Source organism: Corvus moneduloides, chromosome 7 (genome assembly GCF_009650955.1).
Source record: "Corvus moneduloides isolate bCorMon1 chromosome 7, bCorMon1.pri, whole genome shotgun sequence".
Classification (NCBI taxonomy): Eukaryota; Metazoa; Chordata; class Aves; order Passeriformes; family Corvidae; genus Corvus; species Corvus moneduloides.
Window position 1 is genome coordinate 15,716,834 of NC_045482.1, and position 20,718 is coordinate 15,737,551.

The 20,718-nt window shown below is 37.9% G+C and overlaps 1 protein-coding gene across 7 annotated transcripts in view; it reads left to right on the forward strand.

Annotated features, from left to right (window-relative positions):
* ZNF385B (zinc finger protein 385B) overlaps nucleotides 1-20,718 on the forward strand; it is a 165,441-nt gene that overhangs the window by 29,618 nt on the left and 115,105 nt on the right. For 3 of the 7 annotated variants that reach the window (XM_032114890.1, XM_032114889.1, XM_032114888.1), the window contains exon 2: nucleotides 2,786-3,088. In XM_032114890.1, the coding sequence (XP_031970781.1) occupies nucleotides 2,788-3,088 (301 nt within the window). In that variant the 5' untranslated portion in view covers nucleotides 2,786-2,787. Of the gene's footprint in view, nucleotides 1-2,785; nucleotides 3,089-6,460; nucleotides 6,548-10,705; nucleotides 11,038-20,718 lie in introns of those variants that run through there. The other 4 variants (XM_032114891.1, XM_032114896.1, XM_032114895.1 and 1 more) reach the window with 3 other exon arrangements.

A 20,718-nucleotide genomic window follows, 5' to 3' on the forward strand; every position in this document is an offset into this window, starting at 1 on the left:
GGATTTGGCAGACTTCTGAGGGCTGGCACGGTTCTGTCTCTGGCTGCATGGACAGGTTCTCTCCAGGGCTGGACTGGTCAGGGTATGCTGCTGCAAGCCCTCCTATGCACAGTATAGGCATTTTCTCAGAAGGGACTTGCATCTCCTGCTCCCATCAGTTGCTGGGAGGTCATTGCTGCTTATAATCAGGTCACCTTTTAATTTAGATGCAGAGCTTCAGGCAATGAAGGTTATTTTAAAATTTTAGCTTGGATTTTTTAATTCTTAACTTGGTAGCAAGAGATTTCTTCAAAGACTTGTTCGTCTTGTGTATGCAGCTTTTGTAGTAAAACTGAATTTATAGTTATTTTGTTAAAATAGAAGTGGAACTTGGACAGTGATTTCTTTTTATTTGAAGGTTAATTTTCTTTCTAGACTGGCAGCTGGGATGCCTAAGGGTGCAGGCACAGTGTGTGACTCCTTGCTGTGCTCAGTTTTTCTTTCTGGGTGTGTCCATATTTCTAAACAATTTTAGTGATGTCAGGACTGTACTTTTGAGGCAAATGTTCTGATTTTCCCCATGTGCTCTGCTTTGTTCCATATTTGAGCAAATACCGGGCTCTACCAAGGTTTTGTTCCGTTGGAAGAAAGTAAGCAGAAACATGCAGTGCTGCAGTGATAATGTGCTGCTGCAGTACCAGCCTGGTGCTTTCCAAAATAACCCTCCTTGGAAAGGCTTTGGTGCTCTTACAGGGAGCTCCATCAGTCTTCCCTCTGGTCCACACAGCTTCCTAATGCAGATGTTTGTCTCTGTCAATTTTAAAGGTACCCAAACACTGAGCTTCATTAAGATCTTATAGATGACTGAAATAATTGCTGAATTGTATTTTGGATTATTTTCTGTCTGCAACCAAACGTACAAGATTTCTGACAGGCCAGGATTTTTAATCTGTAACCTATTTTATTATTATATAATTATATTTGTAGGTACAACTTGTAAAAGAATTTTTGTTTCAAAATCTTTTACTTCAGAAAACAAAAATTGCAACGGTGATGTTGAAATAAAACAGAAAACAAAGGGACTAGGGGGGGTTATTTATGGTTTAAAATACATTGAAAAATAACAAATACAGAAGCTCTAAGTGGATTAAATTTTCAGATGAAAATGCCATCTTAGCTCAGCTGAGTCGAGGATCTTGGTTGCTGGCCTTGAAATATGATACTTACACTTAAATGATTTAGTGTGACAGTCTCTAGCCTAGGTTTTCAGGATCACCAGTATTTTGTTTTTAAATTAATTAGGTGCCTGTACTCTAGAATTATTTTTAATAATTAGTTTTATTTTTATTTGATGTGATGTGTATCTTAATGTATTGTTAATATTGTTTGTTCAGTGACAGAACTGTCACATGTAAGAAACAAATACATGAAGTCTCTTTAGAATACTTGACATTGTATTGTACTTGTGAAAGAATCTGTACAAATACTAAAATGTTAAACATGGGTTAGAGTTAGGAATGTGATGAGTTACTCTCTTAACCATATAAATGACTTCAACTATTTCTGAAGCTTTTTCTTTGTACATCCCTGTGCCAGAGAACAGAACAGACTTTCTCTTGGTAATATGCTTACCTGGATAATGAGAGGGGTGCTCTAGTGTTACTTCTGAATACTACACTCTTCTGGGGAGGACTGCTGCCACTTTTGGTTTCATTGTTTGTGTCTCTCAGTGCTCCTGCCTAACAGGGTGGTAGGTGTACAAAAAGTTCTGTGCTGCTCTGATTCCCGGGCTGGAAAAGGGACCTTGTGTTTGAAGTCCCTGGCTTTTGAAAGCTGAATATAGGTGCACTCTTGCCTAGAAAGAGCTGCTTTTGTGCACTGCTCTCTGAGCCAGCCTTTGGTCATCCAGAGTAATTGGGTGGTGGGGGAAAAGAACAAACAGCAAGTTGTGTAGCTAAGAAAACAGAATTATTTTCTATATAAGTTACCCTAGAACCCACATGTCTCCTCTGCTGGTTTAGCACCATACCTTAAATGAAATACAGGCCTTCCCCCTATATATACAAAACTGTTCTTTGTGCAGCTTGATTCATTGATCGTGATGAGGTTTTTATTCTCTGGGGCAAGTTAATACTTCAGGCTCTTGGCTTGATGTTCAGGGACTGTAGTTTACCATGATTTTGTATAGTTTGTGCAAGACTAATGTCTACTTGGCTTTCCTCTGTGCAATAGTTTGAGTTGTGAAGGTATTGATGGACTAATATAGATGACATACAATGCTTGTATGAGGCTGAAGATTTGAATGTATGTGAAAGTGGAAAGGCTTCATTAGTCTCATTTGAACAGTCTGCTCTCTTCCAGTGTTTCCATAACATCTCTTGTTGGCATCCTTTTTGTTGAGTAACTGTATTTGAAGCAGTGGGCACTGCTATGGTCACTGGAAAGTAAAAAGCTCTGGAACCAGTGTTTAGTAAGGCAGAGGAAATGTATTTGAACATAATCTTAACCTCTGCTAGAATGCAATAATAAATCTGCTTTAAAATAGAGAGCTTGCAGAACAAAATAATGAGTTGTTGTGAGTTGCTGTGCACAGACTGTGATATATTGCCAACTTATTATTTCAGGGCTCTGTGCTGTGTCACAAATGCATTTATTTCTATATTAAGCAATGCCTCTGCAGTTTGGAACCTTATTTGTTTGAACTGGTCATTGGGTCCTGCATTGTAGCATTTTAAAAAAGAAAATGCAGTTTTAACAGTAAGGATTAGTTTCTATCTAGTAACAATTTTGTCTCTTTTCTTTGTAGGTATGAAGCGTCCATTAAGTCCTGACCACATAACTGAAGATGGGATTATGAATCAACCAGCTGTTCTACGGGTCTTTGAAGAAAAAGGACTGAGGAATGACAGACAGGATTATCAATTAAGCAAAGAAAAAAAGAAGATACTGTTTTCCTTCTGTGAGGTGTGCAATATCCAGCTCAACTCTGCAGCGCAAGCTCAAGTTCATTACAACGGGAAGTCTCACTTGAAAAGAGTGAAGCAGCTAAATAATGGAAAACTCCCTGCAAGTACAGCTCCTGGCACTTTGTTTGCAAGTACAAGCACAGGTACATAATTAGTTTGAGATGTTGGATTTTGGTCAAGAATTCTAAGGAAGCTTTTAAGCTCTACCTTCTCCACTCAACATAACCATTAAACTTATTAACTATCAGTATTAATCTATATTATTTTGCCATATTCAGAATTACTAGTGTATTTCTTTTCCTGTGAAGCCAAGTGGTATTGAGGCAATATTCCATTAATGTGGGATTAATTACTGTGTTGGACCTTGAGATATGGTCTACTTAAAAGTAACTGTTGTGGATCCAAATACATATTTTGTCATCTGCTTTTGTTCCCAAAAGAAAGTTCTGGAGGAATGCTACATGTACAGGAGAAACTTTTAAAAGAAATCTAGTAGTGGAAAGATAAAGGAGGAGAGATTACAGGCCTGGCCCTTTCATTCTGTCCGCTTTTAGTCATCTGGGTTTTAACTACTCTCACTCATAGAACCGGTTTAGGTTGGAAAAGATCTCTAAGTAAGAAGTAATTCAAAATAAGACTTTTTACTTACTAGGCAAAACAAAAGTCTAAAGTGCTTGGACAAAATGTGTTTAGCATGCACGGTGTAAAGACTCAAAGCACTCAATATGCTTTTCTGTTTTTTTTTGGGGGGGGGATGGTAGGTTTTTTTATTTCAGTGTTAGGCTCAGTTCTTAGCTATTTGAGAAAAACCTAACAGATCTTAAATCTTCATAAAAGAAGTTTTCTTAATTGTAATATTTGTTTTTATTTGCTACATGAAGACACTGGCTTTGGTTTCTCTTATTTTGTTTTATATAGAAACAGTCAAGCTACATTGAAGGGTTTAGCTTTTTCTTTTTTCTGATTTTGTTTCTCGTTAACTGAATTTAACTTGTTTTGAAGTCTGTGGTACTGTTTTGTTTGATTTAGAACTAAGTAGTGTAATGATATCACTTGTGTAAGGCGTGTGATCCAAAAGATTGAATTCCTATTGAGTAACATCTAGATTAGTTAATTGTGTGCATTCTTAAAATAACTGAGTATCTCTGAGACACCATGACTGAGTTAAGATTCCTCTGTATGCTGATCTACAATGCAAACATATAAAAACATTTTCTATTTTTGTTGCTTTTTGTTATCTGAACCCCTTCATCTGGTGCCTGTGCTGTCATTCCTGGGGATCACAGCTGATGCTCTGGCACCATTACTCAAAGAGTGCTCTGATGCTCAGAATACAATTGTTTGCTGGAGCACATGCTTTGGGGTTACTGTATAGCTTGAGAGTCAAAATTCACGTTTCTTTGTACTTTGTTCACCGATCTCTATATTAGACTATATCCTAGTTGTGTACTAGTTATGCTTCTCTATCCAGTGCATGTTGAAATAAGCATTCTGTTTTCATAGGATATTGTGTTCATAGCATTTGAAAGAAAGAACTGGCTTACAGTAGACAGTTCATTATTACTATGATCACATAAACTATTTAATATACTGTTAAGAACCAGTGGGAGAATAAGATTTACTGAGATGTAGTTCTCAAAGAACATTTTCCAAAATAAATAGAAATTAATTTTCTTATAAATTGATATTATCCAGGCTCGGTTTTAGTCCATGTCCTCTGGAGTCTTATTACCTCTTGTAATGTAAGTCTTCCTTTCCCATTTCTTCAGCTAACATTGTAAGCAGAACTAATTGTGCAGATGGTAAGAAAGCAATTATAATAATCTCACCTGACCAGTGAATGGACTTTATTCCACATGCAAAGGAAGCAAATAGCCCCTCTCATACTTCACTGTTATAGCTACACCCTTCTAACAAACCACCTAGTGAACAGTTCAGCACACTTTAGGAAACTTTCTGCAAAAGTTCCTGCCAATGTCAGGTTGGAGTTTTCCTCTGTGTTCAAAAGATGAATGTGAAATTAATAATATTCCCACTGGAAAATGAGGTGACTGTAAATGTTCCTTGACACTTCAGAAACTATGATTACAGACCTGCCAGAACTATCTTGATTCTGCGTGACAGAATTGATGGATCACTGATTCTAGTTTTCCCTGACACTTGGTGGACTTTCTTATAAATGGAGATGAGACATATTTCCATATTCATTCTGTTTTGTGGTCCTCTCTGTGACAGGTGGCCCTAAGCTGTTAGAAAATGTCCTTTTAATTTTTCACTTTCACTACATTTTACAACTATAAGCTCAATTTGTTGCTCTTAACTGGCTGGTAACGTTCTTGTTGTACCACTATTGGAATGTTTATTAAGATTTGATACCTGGGTCATATTGTAGAGATGAGTTTAAAGTTCCTTCTTTGTATTTAGAGTAAGGGTGCAATTGTCATAGGACTTAAAAATGTATTTAGCAATGTATTTTTCAAAAAAACTTACTCTATTTCTAGTTTATTTTGCCTTGCTAGCTATTGAACTATACAAGCTCTTTTGCTATTATACCTCTACATGCAACTTGAATTTCTTCATAGCAAGGAGGATTCCATATAAAATAAAGATTTAAGAGCTGCTTTTCTTTATATTGCCAAAACCAAGGAATTAATGGACTACATTAGGTGACTTTGGTGATTTGATCCACTCATTGAACTCCTCCTTTTCTTTACATTGGTGTTGAAAACTGTGTGTTGGGAAAAAGAGCATTCTGCTTGGAAAGTACATTGCACATGGTGTTAGAGCCTTCACTATTGCTTATGTTAGTGCTTGTTTATTACCAGCCATGCCCATCATGTCTTACTGCAGCTCAGGTTGAAGTTTGTCAGTGCTGCCATTCCTGGGCCATCCCTACCCTTGTGCCAGGCATACATGATGTACGGACAGGCTGCTGTGAGAAGGACATAAATGAAGTCTCAGGAAAGTAAGAAAGTGTGTGTTTACCTTCGCAGCTTCAGCTGGAAATTATTTATTTCCTATAAAGAAAAAGGAAAAGGAAGGGTGGTTTCCTGCAGCCTTGGGGAGATGTGTTTTGGAGTGAGCCTGTTCAAAGCTTTTCAGTCAGCCGGCCTTGCTGGAGCCTGCAGCGGCGACCGGCGCGGGGCAGATCCCAGCTGTTCGGGTACCTGGAGTCCCACCTGCCCCCGCTAGAAGCACGGGCTCAGGCACCCGCTGCTCACAGGGGCCGCAGCCAGTTGTGAGCGTATGGCACGAACTTGGCTAAGTGCTAATTGAGGTCTGCTCGCTTCCTCTCTGCTGACAGCGAGCTAATGAGTTAATTGTTCCAGAGCTGAAGACGGACGGGGTCATGCTCCGGAGGCGGGGAGGCGGCGGGGGTGCGGGATGCAAGGCTCCCACGCGATGGCGCTGCAGCCCGGGCGGTGCGCGGAGCCGCGCGTTACCAATCCCGGTGTGGGGAGGGAAAACTGCGGGCTCTTCGCTAATACCGGCTGGGGGCTGCTCCGTGCGTGGCTTCCTTGTATTCCTCCCACTTCTTCGGATGTGACCCCGATTTTGCTTCAGGAATTCTAATTGCTTCTTCCATGGGGTGGTAGCTCCTGGTGAGTCTCCTGATTCTCCCTCCTTTGCCCCCATGATAACAAGGGAACAGTTGGTGTAGTTTTAAGGAAGTGTCCTAGAAATGCCTGTCGAAGTCCAGATTTTACAGATCTCTGGAAAAGCGTAGGGAAGTTTCATTTTTGTTACAGAAAGTGTCCAGATTTAAAAGTGGGCGAAGGAGAATCCCTTTTCCCTGGGTCCTAGGCTGTTTTAAAGAGCAGATGTGCTTTAGGGCCAGGTGGCACTCCTTGATGCCCACGTGATCTTTCTGTAGGTTTGGCTGGAGGTGTGATTGGGCTCTCAGGGTGTAGAGTATTCTGGTAGCAGCTTTGCCTTTTTGTTCTTGAAATCTCGGACGTTGCTGGACAGTTTTGGAAATGCTGTAGGACCCCATACCATGATTCTTTGTAAAGAACAGTGCTACAATTCGTTGTGTTAACACTGCAGTACTGAGGAAATAATCACAGGTTGACTTTCTGAGGGATTATAAACACACACTTTTGTAATCTGGTTCACAGCAATGACAGCCAGGGATTTGTTAATACAACAAAATAAATACATAAATGACTAAACTTCTGTTGTGTTTGTGACTTAAACCAGGTCAAAAAAAGGGCCTAGTGGGAGTGGAAGGGAGAACGTAAACCAGCAATTTTTGGGCATGGGAGAAGAACAAGGGAGTATGAACAAGGCAGGGTTTCTTCCACTTGTGGCAACAGAGATTAGAGCTTCTTTGTTTCTTTGTGCAGTGCCATGTAAATTTGGAAGTCTAGGCAACCTATCAGGTTAATGGAGGCAGGGAGGCTTACAATTAAAGAATTCAGAATTATTCTTGATATGATCAATGGACTGTATAGCTAACTTGCATGTTAGTTTAAAAAAATTTTAAAAAGGAAGTGTGAACAGTGTCTTTAGCCAAAAAATTAAACTGTTGATAGACATTGAGAAATTATACTGAAAATATTCCAGATAGCCTTAAATCTACATTCTCAATTTTGGCCTCATGTATGCAAGGAAGACTTTTTTTTTTTTAAATGAAACTGAAAAAAGTTAGTTTGCCAGATGACTAGGTCAGTGCAAGATTAAATGATGGTAACAACAGAATGGAACTGCAGTGCACTGCTCTCATTTCAGTGGAGTTTTTCCTTGGTTTTTGTCAGAAGAATCTAATCCTAAACACAGGTCTTTGTATTTTAATCCTTATCTGGGCCAAGACTGGCTTTCTGACAGGTAGCTTATTTGTCATCTAAGACTGCTTTGTGCCAGCGTAAGGGAGAACAGAACTTTTGCTTGCTTTAAGCCTCTTGATCTAGGTCCTCAATTCCTTCTCAGTGTTTGTCTTTCATTAATCTAAAAAAAGACAAGGATAATCTGATTTTTATTGCAGAAGATCTTTACGAATTATTCTACCAAGTACTCAGAGGAATGCAAAGCAGCAACCAAAAGTATCTTGAAAAAGTTTGTGACCTGAGTTCCGTTGTGAATGTGTGCATGCACATCAATCATCTAATTCTAGTGCATAAGTCTGAAGAGGAGTATAGTAGAAAGCACTGTGAGCTTACTGTTTCTCTGTGTTGGGCCAAAACCTTTTTTAGATGAGTAGAAGGTCAGCACTTTTTCTGCCTTCCATGCCTGCTGCCTACAGCCCGACCTTTCAGAAAGCAGTTTCAAGAAAGCTTCTTCTGTGGGGGGCACGAAGTAGAGCAACTCCTCAGGGCTTCCCTTCTCTGGCCTCTGTGAAAGGGAGGTTGCTCCATGCTTTGCTGTCCTACTCCAGGTAAAATCCATTTTTCTATTTGTAAAATATTAGACTCTTTCACTAGAAAGCAAAACTTTACTGTCTCCAATATAATAGAAATAATAACAAACAGAGTTACATGCCTGTAATGAAAATTAGCTTAGTGAGCTGTTGAGAAACTCTTGGTATTTCACTTTCGCTGCGGGGTACGTTGACTTTTTTCTTGTTCAGTCGTCTCTTGAACAAGATTGCATTTGGTAGATGGTACCATTGTCTTTGCATCATTTGAGTCTCTTCCACCATTTACTTAAGAAATAGGTAATGGTACGTAACATTTTTCTTACAATATGAAATGTATTTATGATAAGCAATTGCTGGTTTTCTTTCACAGAAGTCATCATAGAAACGTAGAATATGCTGAATTGGAAGGGACCCATCAGGATTATGAGTAACTGCTCTGAAATTAAGCAGATTTATTGTATTCTTTTCAGGTGTTTGGTACTCCTCACAAAATGTTGATGATGAGAGTTAATATTGAGGCCCAGAAATGACATTACAGTTGGTTTCTTATTTGCCAGTAACTACACACCGCATCCATAATGTTCTGTTCTTTGAGTAGCACTGTGAAAGTACTGGTAAAATTAATAAAAATATTAAGTAGATGATATGTGTACTCACTGGTAGGCTTCAAGAAAAAAATTAGTTGTTTTAAAGTAGTTGATAAGTTTCATCAGAGCAAAACATTCAAAAATTCCTTATTGGCAAATTGAAAACCATAACTCTTTTGAAGGTGGTAAAGGTTATCAGAACAATTATTCATCTCTAGGCTCCACATCATTTTCTTGGAGGTGGGGAACACACGAATGACATTAAGGAAACAGAGTATGTAGCTATTATGGAAAAAGTAGTTTAGAGGGGGTGGTCCTTTGGGTAGAATGTGGAAGGATTTCAAAACAAAATTGGACAGTACATTTGGCACCCTTTGCCACTACTTTGCATAAATATATTTTCATAGCAAAATTCTTTCCTGGACAGTTTAACCTCTCTTCAAGGGCAGTTATGCTGTGGTAAAAAAATCAGCATTAGGACATCAAAAAATCAAATGTTCTAGAGTCTAGGACCAAAAATGCGTCTGCTCACCAGCCATGGTTTCAAGCTGAGAATGGCTGCAGGAGTAGTGGTGAGACAACCTCTGTTGTTGTGGGGAGCATATCCCTTGTCATTTAATGACTTCGGGCATGGCCTGGGGAGCTTCTTAAATCAGTTGAGTTGTTGTTTCTGCAAGAATCTTTTAACTGTCTCATTGAAGGATGTGATCCAGCATTTAGAGGTGTAGACAGCTGAGAAAAGGGTTCTATAAATTCAGACATTTATATTCATGTGCACTTCTAACCATGATTTCTGTATTAAAACTACTGGAAAATATAAAATAATGAAGTCAGGTTTTTTTATTATTTTTATCTTGTAAAAGGAAAATTGATACCTTCTCTGTATAGTAAGTTTTCTCATCTGGGAACAGATCCTGTCAAAATTTCTCTCATATTTGTCTCATGAGCCAGCAGTATATTTGGATAGCTGTACAGGTAATATAATGAAAAACTCCCGTGTCTTTCCATTTCTTGAAAACCTAGTTATCATTACAGCTGTTTTATACTGTGTATCTCTGGTGTGAGTATGCCCAGCAACACATGCCCTCTTACCTTTTTGGGGAAAGAAAACCTGTGAAGTACCGGAAAAGACAAAAATATGTACGTTGCAAGAAGTCCATGTGGGAGTAGGAATAGCATGAATTTAATAAGCCATGGAGATTTTTCTTAGTAAGTAATTTAAAATTACTGTTGTTCTGGAAGGATGAAGGCATTGGTCATGTAATGTTATGCTTTTAGTGTTTTGTGTTTTGTTGGTTTTTTGGTACAAATACCTAATCTGCTAGACTGTACAGGTCTTTGTTGGGTCAGTATTCTAAATTTTTTCAGCCAAATATTTATTATTCCTTTTAAAAGATATCCTGCCTTTTAATATATAATAGACTTTGTCTGTTACATGGTTAAAAAAATGCTTATTTCATTTGCATAATTTTGAATTAATCTTATTTAGGAAAGCTGTAAGGAATCATTAATTTTTATTGCTGGATTTTTCCCCCCCCCCCAATAATGAACCTCATCACAATACAGGCTGCTGATTCTCCTCTGTCTCGTGTTCGTTGTAGAAAAGACAGAGCTATTTTTAACGTTTACACAGTCTAGATAGATGTTTTCTCGTTCTGTGTGGTTTGGAGCTGAATCTGTAGAACCTTTCATAATCATATCCTTTTAATTTTTATGGTTTGTTTGAATTTGATCTCTGTAGCTGATTCCATGCATTGATAATGAAGGCTTGGGTTGCCTGATTCTCAGCATAAATTGAGGCAGACTTCTACTTTGACAGTGCTCTGTGTTTCGGTACGCATGAAGATACAGAACTGAAATTGCTTTGCTTTCTTTACAAATGACTCAGAGTGTGCTTGTCCTTCCCTAAAATGTTGCCAGCGTGTGAAGGATTTTCAATGAGCAGTGCAATAAGCCGGCATCTGGGAAGGTTTGAGGCTGCTCTGGTATAGCAGTGAACTGTCACACAGATGATCGGGGCTGGAGCCAACACTCTGTAGCACCGTAGATCATATTGGTCACATACTGGAAGTTTTGTTTATGTAACTTGGTTGCTGTTTAACCTGCTTAAATAGTATAGCCATAATGTGGAGTGGGCTTCCCAGTAGAGGTGAGTCTGTTTTTTATTATTAAACTTCACTGAATTGCTTTGTGCTATGACATTAAGAGTGGATGCTTACATGTTTGGCATTATTTCTATGTGCACTGCACTTCTGTTTTAGTTATTCCAGTGGAAAGGATAATAAAAATGGCAAGGCATATAATGCATCTTTTTCTTCTCTTCTTATTTCAGTATTAAAAGTAACTAAATATGTGGCAAGCTCCCTTTCCTTGCTTGCTGTTTGCAGAGGGCATCTTTCCAGTAGGTGACTTCCTATGCATTTTAAATGTTTTCTGAATGTCAGTGATGCTGTGTTATTGTTGTAGAAAGAAGCTTATTAGCAGTGTGAGTAAATACCTCTTACCAGAGCTTGCTTTCTGGCTTGTTAAATAGTTACAATGATGTGTGAAACACAAGAGCTGTCGGTTTCTTCAGATAAACTAAAAAAGTAAAGAACAAAATAAATTGTATACTGGATTTGACATCTTAGATATGTCTGTCGTTGTTAATATTAAAAGTTATGATCTTTCATGCCCAGGACAGCTTCCAGTAATTCATTTGCACTGACAGCTTGCTTTGAGAAGGGTATAAAATTACTGTCTGTCGCTTCTCCCTAACCAGTTAAATTTGAGATTTAGTGCACCAAGTTTTATTTAAGGGAACAGATAGTGTGCTAAAGGTAGCCTGTGAAGTTCTAGTAGTAAATCTTTAAGCTTGAAAGAAGTATTATCATAAACTAAACAAACTTTGTACTTACGTGTTTAAAAAAGGGGATTTTATTGAGAATTTCACCTATAGCAGAACACAAAAAATTAGTTCAGCTGAGTTCCTTATTAAGCACTGCTGTTATGTGAATATTGAGTTGGTGAGGTGAGACATCATATGATTATATTTCTGTATGCTGATAGTAATTTTTTTTAAAATAAAACAAGGAAATACGTTGAAAAATATTTATTAAAATGTTTTTCTTGCTTGCTATAGAAATGTCTGTGCTTACTATGTAAAGACTGCTGTGGGTTTTTTTTCTTCTTCTGAGGAACTAGGACAGCTCATGCTTTTTCCTGCTAAATATATTTATGAGGCAGCTGTTTTATAGCTTTCAGCTCCAAAGTTATAGATAAGTGTGTATTTGTTTGACAGAACATTCGAGAATTTCCATTTACTGCCAGTACATGTAAAGCTTGGCTAAGCAGACTGCATCGGGAGCACACACCATTTGTATTAGCCAATCTGTCTTTGCAAGTCCCAGGGCCACTATCTTGCTAGAAGCCACTGTGTGCTTTTGAAAGCATGAAATTAGTTTTATACTGAGCACATAGTTTCTCATTTAGCAGTTCTTTTTATGGTAATGGTCAATTTATGGTTCAGTGCCAGAATTTTGGTGTTCTGTCAAAGCCGATGGCTTCTGCTAAGGTGTTCTTTGGAGATAAAGACAAACAAAATCCAAAGCAACACCCCCCAACAAAAATGCAGTTCGTGGTGGGGATCCTAGGGAGGTGCAAATAAAAGAAAGTTCTCCCTAATGACCTAACTCCTGACATTGCTGATAGCATTTTGGAATTATTTTATTGTAGTATTTCAGGAAACATTTGTCATTCATGACATAAAATTATTAAATTAATTGTCACCTTTTTATACTTCGTAAGTTTTTTTGTTTGCTTTTTTCTCCCCATGACATACAAAATTGATCTCAATGCTAGTTTTCTCTTCATGCTTATTTAATGATAAAGGTTAAAATGCACTTGAAAAATGTATATAAAGCACCCTAAACATTCAGGATGATTTTTAGATATCAACTTTAGAATACCTTACAAGCTTTTCTTTTTCTTCAGGAATCTATAGAAGTCAAAATAAGTTGTTAGTAAATACTTTTGTAAAACCTTCTTTAATACATATTATTTACAAATTGATGCACCAACTTGTTTTTAACCTTTGTCTTGTTCTTGGAAGATGTTTATTTTTCTAACTATGCCAGATTTCTGACTGTTCCCTCACTAGGAGCTATGCTTGATGAAAGGTTAAGGTGGGCATTGTGCACTTCAATTGGGTTACTTTGTCTAGCCTACATTATTCTCTCTCGTATATAGGCAATTTAAAATTGCATTGCTTTTAATCTAGGTCTTCACAATTCTGACTTGATCCTGAAATAAGCATTTTTAAATGATACAATATTTGCTTCTTGTCCAGTTCTGTCTGCAAGGAGCAAAATTTGCCATTTCTTTGTTGGTTTTTTTTTTGGGGGGGGGAAAGATGGGGTGAGTTCTAGAGCTGGTAATGTTTCTTCTCTGTTAAGTGCTGAGGAGAGATCCTGTTCACCTACTGTTATGACTTCCTGGGAAAACAAAAAGCTGGAGGTCATAGTTTCCAGAAGTTTAGTTAAGAAGTAAATGTAAGCTGGTGTACCCATTTTTTATTATTCCATCATCATGGAGGAGAAGGAGAAGTAGAAGCTGTGGAGATGACTGCCCTTTGTCACAGGCACTTGGAAAGCACAGCAGTCCCACTTCAACAAAGCTCGCTTTTCAAAACCACGTTTGGATGCTTCTGTAGTCAGCAAGAGATGCAGACTGACAGCTTAAAAATATATATATTGTTGTCATTTTAGGACCTTTGAATAAATTTGCTTGCTATTTTTCAGTGTATGTTTAAAGGCTACGAGGCAGAAAATACTATGAGCATTTGGAAAACAATGTGTGGCATGTTGCTCACCATGACATATAAAATTTGTTTTATTTCTCTAAGTATTTGAGCTAGAATGCCTTTCTTTGTCCTTTTATTATTTGGGGATTACTTTTATCCATGCTTTATCATTATGAATACAAGCTTGCCACATATCAGTCTGATGAGTTCTTTGTTCCAAGATGGTTTTTGCAAGGTGCTTTTACCTTCAAAGGTCATGCATCCTCTTCCAAATGTCTTTATTGCTGCATGTTTCGCCTCCTGCTGTTTCATATTGGTAGTTCAAGTGAGAGGCAAGATCTGGTATGTTTGTTATGCTGGACAAAACCACTTCACTTCCTGGTGTGGAGCTCTTTTATTTCTGTATCCATGATCTCTAGCCATTTCTGTATCAGATTGTCAGTTATCACATGGCACTGTAATTTTAATTTCTTCTCCCTTTGAAGGCATCAGTGTTAAAGTGTGGTGATCTTTTTCACTTTGAGAGTGTTCAGGGGGTAACAGCTTCTCCACTGCCAAGGTTACTTTACAAGGAGATTCTGAAAAAGAGGACACTAAGCTAAAAGGAAAAAAAAAATTATTGAGGAAGTGGTATATTGTGAGCAATTCTATGTTACTCACTTGACTCTGGGATCCAATTCTAGCTAAGCTCTCTGTGGAAATCTTGAATTTGCTTTATTTTAGTGGAGGTCACTGATAAATCCTGCCAGAGGAGATGAGTGCACTGAGAACTGTAGTTCACTGTAGCAGCCCTGTTGAAGTTTTACTACTGAAGCTCAAGTTTATATGTTTTTTCCTGTCTATAAGTTAAAGAGCCAGAGATGTTCTGGAGGTCTCACCCAGAATGTTCAGCCAAGAATTTGTCTTTTTTTAATATGCTTTCTGTTCTGTTGCATTTTGAGCTGTGCTCATAACATGAATCTGAAGGGAAAATAAACTAAATAACTTCCCTGTTTCACATATGCTTTTTTGTTCCTGTAAGGAAGTTTTCCAAAATTATTTTTTAGTTGCAAGTGAGGAAAGCTGGGTATGTTTTGATCTCCAGAAGTGTAAGGAGAGTGCTTTTGTATTGATACCAGCAGTCAGGACAGATGGAAGGCTAAATTCCTTAGCTGTGGGTAGTTTCAAGGCCTACACTGAAATGTTTGTGTCTCTGGCTGAGCAATGCAGATCTTGGGAGGAGATGAGGAAGTCTTTTTAATACTCTGTGAATAGAGGAATACAACTTCCTTAAGGGCTGAGATTTTAAAATTCATATAGTGTGTTACAGGTGCTACTTGAGGGAAAGGATAAGACTATGAAAGCTCAGTGGATAAAATTTTCCCTTTAAGCAAGTTGTGAAACTGGCAGACTTTGGGCAAGAATTTGTGTTACAATGCATTTGGTGACACCACTTGGTGTATGGGTTGCTCTGGATGGTGTAGGAGATCTGTGTTCAGATCACTTGTGTTCAGGTAATGAAAGGATGTTTCCATATCAAGAGACTTCTGAGGTTACTGTGGTGTGTTCAGTTCTGGATTTTTTTGTTTGGTTTTGTTAGCTGTTCACATTGGTACTGTTTGTGTTTTTACTGAACTAGAAATGTCAGAGCAGGTCTCTGGTGTGTGAGTTTCCTTTTTGCTTGCTTCAAGCATTCTGTGATGGCAGAAGTCGAAACACAGTGCCTGGGTTTGTAACTTCCACCTGGGGGTTTCCATTTTCTTCAGGATATTTCATAGTAGGGGTGGAGAGATGAAGGCAAGGTAAGAAATCCATATAGGAAGTTCTTAAAATTGTCTGGTTTTCTGCTCAAACAGGATTCAAAATTTTCACACATGTGCATCTCCTCTGGCTCAGCCTTGAGTGTTTGCAGTGATGACATCCTGAAATGTTTTGTGACTGAGCATTTAAATATGAGCAGAAATGGAGACTTTTTTTCCACCAGCCAATCAAACTTAAGTGGAACATGGAGAAAGTAAAGAGGTGAGCAAGATTTATAGGCTTTAGAGTGGCACATCTGGATGAAGAGACACAGAAATCACTTCATCAAGAAAAAACAGGCCAGCTGGAAAGAACTGAAGATTATTGTTAGGAATTGCAATTAGTGTATGGTGGCCAACTTTGTTAGTGGTACCATTTGAGCCTGATGCATCTCGAGTAAGGTTCTGATTAGTAAAAACCGATCTATTAAGTAATCATTGTAGTAACCTCTTTCTAAGGAAACATAAATAGGTCTTTGCTCCTGTGTACCCAGGTTACCTCTGAAAATAAGATTTAAGCTTTTCAGTCACTTTGGCTGCTGAGTTAGGGCAGAGACTTTGAGAAAAGCCAAAGCTGGAACACCAGGAGTTTATTTACTGGGGAGTAAATCTTTATGAAAACATTCCCAGATTCTGGGTATTTTAAACATGGTTCTAAAGAATGGAAAGTGGTGTAGTTCCAGGTTTTTTCTTGATAGCTGTTGACAGAAACAAGGACAAAACTGGCTGAAACAAAGAAAAATATTGTTGTATTTTTGTTTTCTCAGTTGCAAACACTTAACTCATTTTAATAATTAACCCACTCTAATGAGTATTTCTCCTTTAAGGGAAAATTGTCTTTTTTTCTTTCAACCTTCTTCAAAACAAGTCAGCTTTGTTTCAGAGATTTTCAGATTACCTTTGCAGAAAAAATATTTGAGTTGATATTGCTCTGTTAAGTGTACATTAGACTTGTACTCTGGATGTTAGTTATTGCATGGTATCTGTGCTGCTAATACCCTTCTGCAGGTAATGTTTCTCCACTGGAAAATCAGTGAAGCATAAACTCCAAACCCATGAAGTAATATTTTATCAGCAATCCGTAAACTATATATGCCTTCTTACCCATATTACCCATGAATATGTGAGTGACAAAACTATTTACTTGAATAATTTATAAATTCCTAAATTTTAGGAGATATCAAATATTGCTTATCAAATGTTTCTTAGATCAGGATACCCACTAGTAAAGAAGTGATAAACATGAGAGAAGTATGATTTATAGAAAGATTAGTCTGAAATGTGTATCCACACGATTAAGTAATTTTGAAAAAAACCCTTTCATATTATTTTATGTATGATTCGCTAAGCCCATCTATATAATTGTAGTTTTATATTTATAAAACAGATATTTGATTTTTAAACATACGTCAGATTGTTTGGCCAGATTTTACCCAAAACTATTGTATTGTTCACAACATGATATTTATTCGTTGATTATGCCCAGGTTTATTGGAGTCTTCTGAGGAATGGGGCAAAAATGAGATATTGCAGTAATGGGTAGAAGCTCTTGGGGATTTCCATGCTCTGAACGTGCTCTGCATCTTAAACATGTGGATGCTCCCCCAGCTCTCTCATGCACATGCTCACTTGTTGGAAAGACATTAATGGGCTTGGTGGCAAAGAGGAAGATATTTGGGTTGGTGCTTAAATATCATGTACCATTTAACTAAAGAAGTAAATTAAAATAAATGGAATGAGTTTGTGAGAGCAGAAGGCATTGCTGCATCATGATGCATGAAATAAAACACTGGCATGGCTGGAGGGAGGATGTTCCAGACTTTTCAAGGGCCAGCTACCCTCCTGAGTGCTTTATGTGAGACTTTAGTGATGATTCATTATGCACCTAAGGTTAAATATTTATGTAAGGTTAACTATTTGTGTAACCTAGAAAAGGTTGCCTTAAATTGAGATGAAAAGTAACATGACAGTTTTTGGGAACAGGCATAAATAAGTACTACTACTTGAGGAGATACACACTGAACATTTTTTGGTTCTGATTTTCACTTTCTGGCTGTTCTACTTTGATCACTTCCCTTATTTTCCTGTCTGCTGAAAGTGAAGCCAGTGTGTGGTGGTACTGTACTCTGCCCCAGAAAGTGGGGGATGCTGAAGTGCTGAAGCATTCCACAGTTTTGTCCCCCATCAGCTGCACTTGTAGAGTGGAATGGAAGTTGATCACAGTTGAAGAGGCAAATGACTTGACAGCATTGAACTCTGTGGTATACTTTGGAGGTTCTGCTCTGGGTTTTAATTTAAACCATTTTCTGTAACCTAAGAAGCCTTGTGGAGAAAATGTGTATTGAGGAAATGTGCAGTTCATCAGAAAAAGTATTCTGAAGAAATGCCCAAAATGTTCATTTTTTAAGTATTTTTGTTGCTTTATATTTTTATAGCAAGAGACTACTATTTGAATAATTATGACATGATTTATCTTTTTATCTGTGTTTAGGAACATAACTTAATATACCAAACTGAATTTTATCATCGGAAGTTCACTTTGTGCAAAATAGGCATGCATTAAATAAGAAAAAATCAAAAGGTTAGAAATAGCTTTATAAGTAATATTTTTGTCAGGTAATTTTATTTCATTATTGCTTCAAGTAAAACTTCCAGCCACCTTTACTGAAGCCTCTTTGAAGAGAAACTTTGTTGAGTTCTTCAATTATTGTAGGTTTCTTTGGGTGGTGGTCTTGTTTATGCAAGAGATACATTTGAAGGGCTGTTAATTTACTGAGTACCAAGCTTCATTGAAGCTTAAAGACCTGTTTGAAACGGAATAGATTTCAATGGCATTTTATGTTAAGACTCCAGTGGCAGAAGGCAAGAGCAGGTTTTAGTTGACAGTGATCCTGTCTGCACATTATTGCAACAGATATCTACCCCAACAAAGACAGGGTATGTTTGCAATCATAATGTGCTTATTTTTTGCTTAAATTCTTGGTAGGTGATGGAATGCCAGGCACATACTTGTAGACTAAATGCAGTTAGGTTTTCCCTATTTTTAGAGTTTTGCTTCAAAAATACTTGTTATGATTATCCAGACTTCCAATCAGTGGATGAATTGGGCGGATAAAGCTGTCTATATTTTAAAAGTATTTCTACTTTATACTGCTTTCCTCATTTGAAAGCTTGGTGTTGCTTTGATAGATGCACACTACCCTGGCTGCTTCGAGTCATTCCTTTGCAAGGTTGATGCAATGCATCAAAGCTGTTTTAACTGCTTTAAATAACTAAGATAAGAATCCTAATTTCAGAAATTGTCGTTCTTTAATTGAATATCTACGGAGTGGAGAGCAGGAGTGTGTTGTTTCTGCTGGTTGCAGATTAGCAGACTGTTCTGCTGCGTGGAGTCTCCTCCATCCTGTACTCGGCATGATCATTCTCGGAACTGACAGCTGTGCATTGTGCAGAGGGGAGCTGCACTGGCCCCTCTGAAAGAGCATCTCTGCCTTGCCTGTTCAACAGTGACCCCTCAGTGGCAAAAACATACTGCTGGAAGAACACTAGGAGTTGAGAAATGCATGGGCACCTCATGCAGTCTAAGATAAGGATCATGCATGGAGTCTGGATGAAAAATGGCAATTTTTATTCTGTCTTGAGTGGTCAAATACATACAGCTAGAAATTACCTATCTTAAAATGTGTCAAAATAACAGCTTTTAGTAGGCAGCTGAGTGATGATAAACTGCGAGAAACTGCTGTGCTACTGTGCTACCCGGCCTGAAATTGAAATCCCTTTACTCAGTATATTATTTGCTAGGCCATCTATTGCATGAGCATGTTGTTTACTGCCTACCTTTAATAGAGTTCTAGGGTCAGGAGAAATTGTTATGCAAAGTCAAGGTTTCAGGAGTTGCACAGTTCATAGAATAACAGCCAGTAACAGTGCAGACACGCAGAGGAGGAGCCTTTGTGGAACTATAATCATTTAGAAAGTTTTTTTTCCCCTTTCTTCTTTTCCCTTTGATGTTGGTGCTGAGTGCTGGTGGAATATGACAGTACTGTTGTGGTGTGGAGCAATCGGCTGCCAGCAGAAAGTGAAGTCTGAAGATGTCTGAAATGTCTGAAGGGACATCTACCAATTAACTGAAAATAATGAGAAAATTATTATTGTTACACTGATCAAAGTGAATTTGTTACCAAGAATTTTGGAAGTCAACACATTTGTAAGCTTGTATGGTCTAGTATGACAGTTCTGGTATAAACAAAGTCAGAATCAGTGCATCCACTGGAGCTCAAGAGACTCTGAGGACTGAAGGAATCACCAGGCCTTATCTATTCTAAAATACTGGACAAATAATCTCAAGCATTAATTCCTTTAGCAGAAGAAATTGCTTTCCCAAATATGCCAGTGTTTGCTTTAAGTCCAATAAATCTGCAATTGAACTAGAACACATTATTTAGAGACACATTCAAGTTCAATTTAAGGACTTCAGGATGTGGTGAATTTACTTGTTACGCTGTTGAATTGTTTAAATAAACCTTTACCTTTGCAGTTAAGAACTGCATCTTACTGCCAATTTGAATTTTCTAATTATGTGTTAGGAGGTCCCTTTTCTTCTCTGCTATTAAAGAACCTCTATGATTAGATACATTTTCCTTATAAAATGGCAAGGAATCTTGATTTCAAGTCTGGCACTGTTTTTATTAAGGATGCAATTACAAGCAGGGATTGTGTAACATTTGAAAAGGTTATGTATTACTTTTTTATAACATGATTTTACATCAGTGGCCTGAGTGACTCGCTGGTGAATCAGAATGACAACTTTGCCTCCACAGCCATGGACTGTTGGGTCCTGGTTAAAGTCTGCACAACATACTCGTAACTGGAACAAATACTCTTTCAACCAGGAGTGAGTTCATAAAGCTCTCTTTCTTCACATCAAGTTAGAAGCATGATACTGATACTTCTCAAGATTTTCTGGACTTCTGCTGTGTTTTCCTCTCCTCTAGTTATTTTCAGCTGGCAGGATCAAGCTTTTCTCTGAGCACTTGTGAAAGGAGAGTAATTTTCCAGGTTAAATTCCTTGCTTATGGTATGCACTGCTTGTTTTGCTCCTTTGTAGAGATTGGACTCCATTTCTAATAGTGTATTTTAAATACTGAAAGGCAGCTATGTAGCAACTGTGTGTCCACTACTTGGTACACCTGGGACGTGCAGTGAACTTCATCACTCAGAGTTGTAGCGGTTTCTCCCCCCTGCCATGGGGTCCTGGGACAGGGGACCCTGG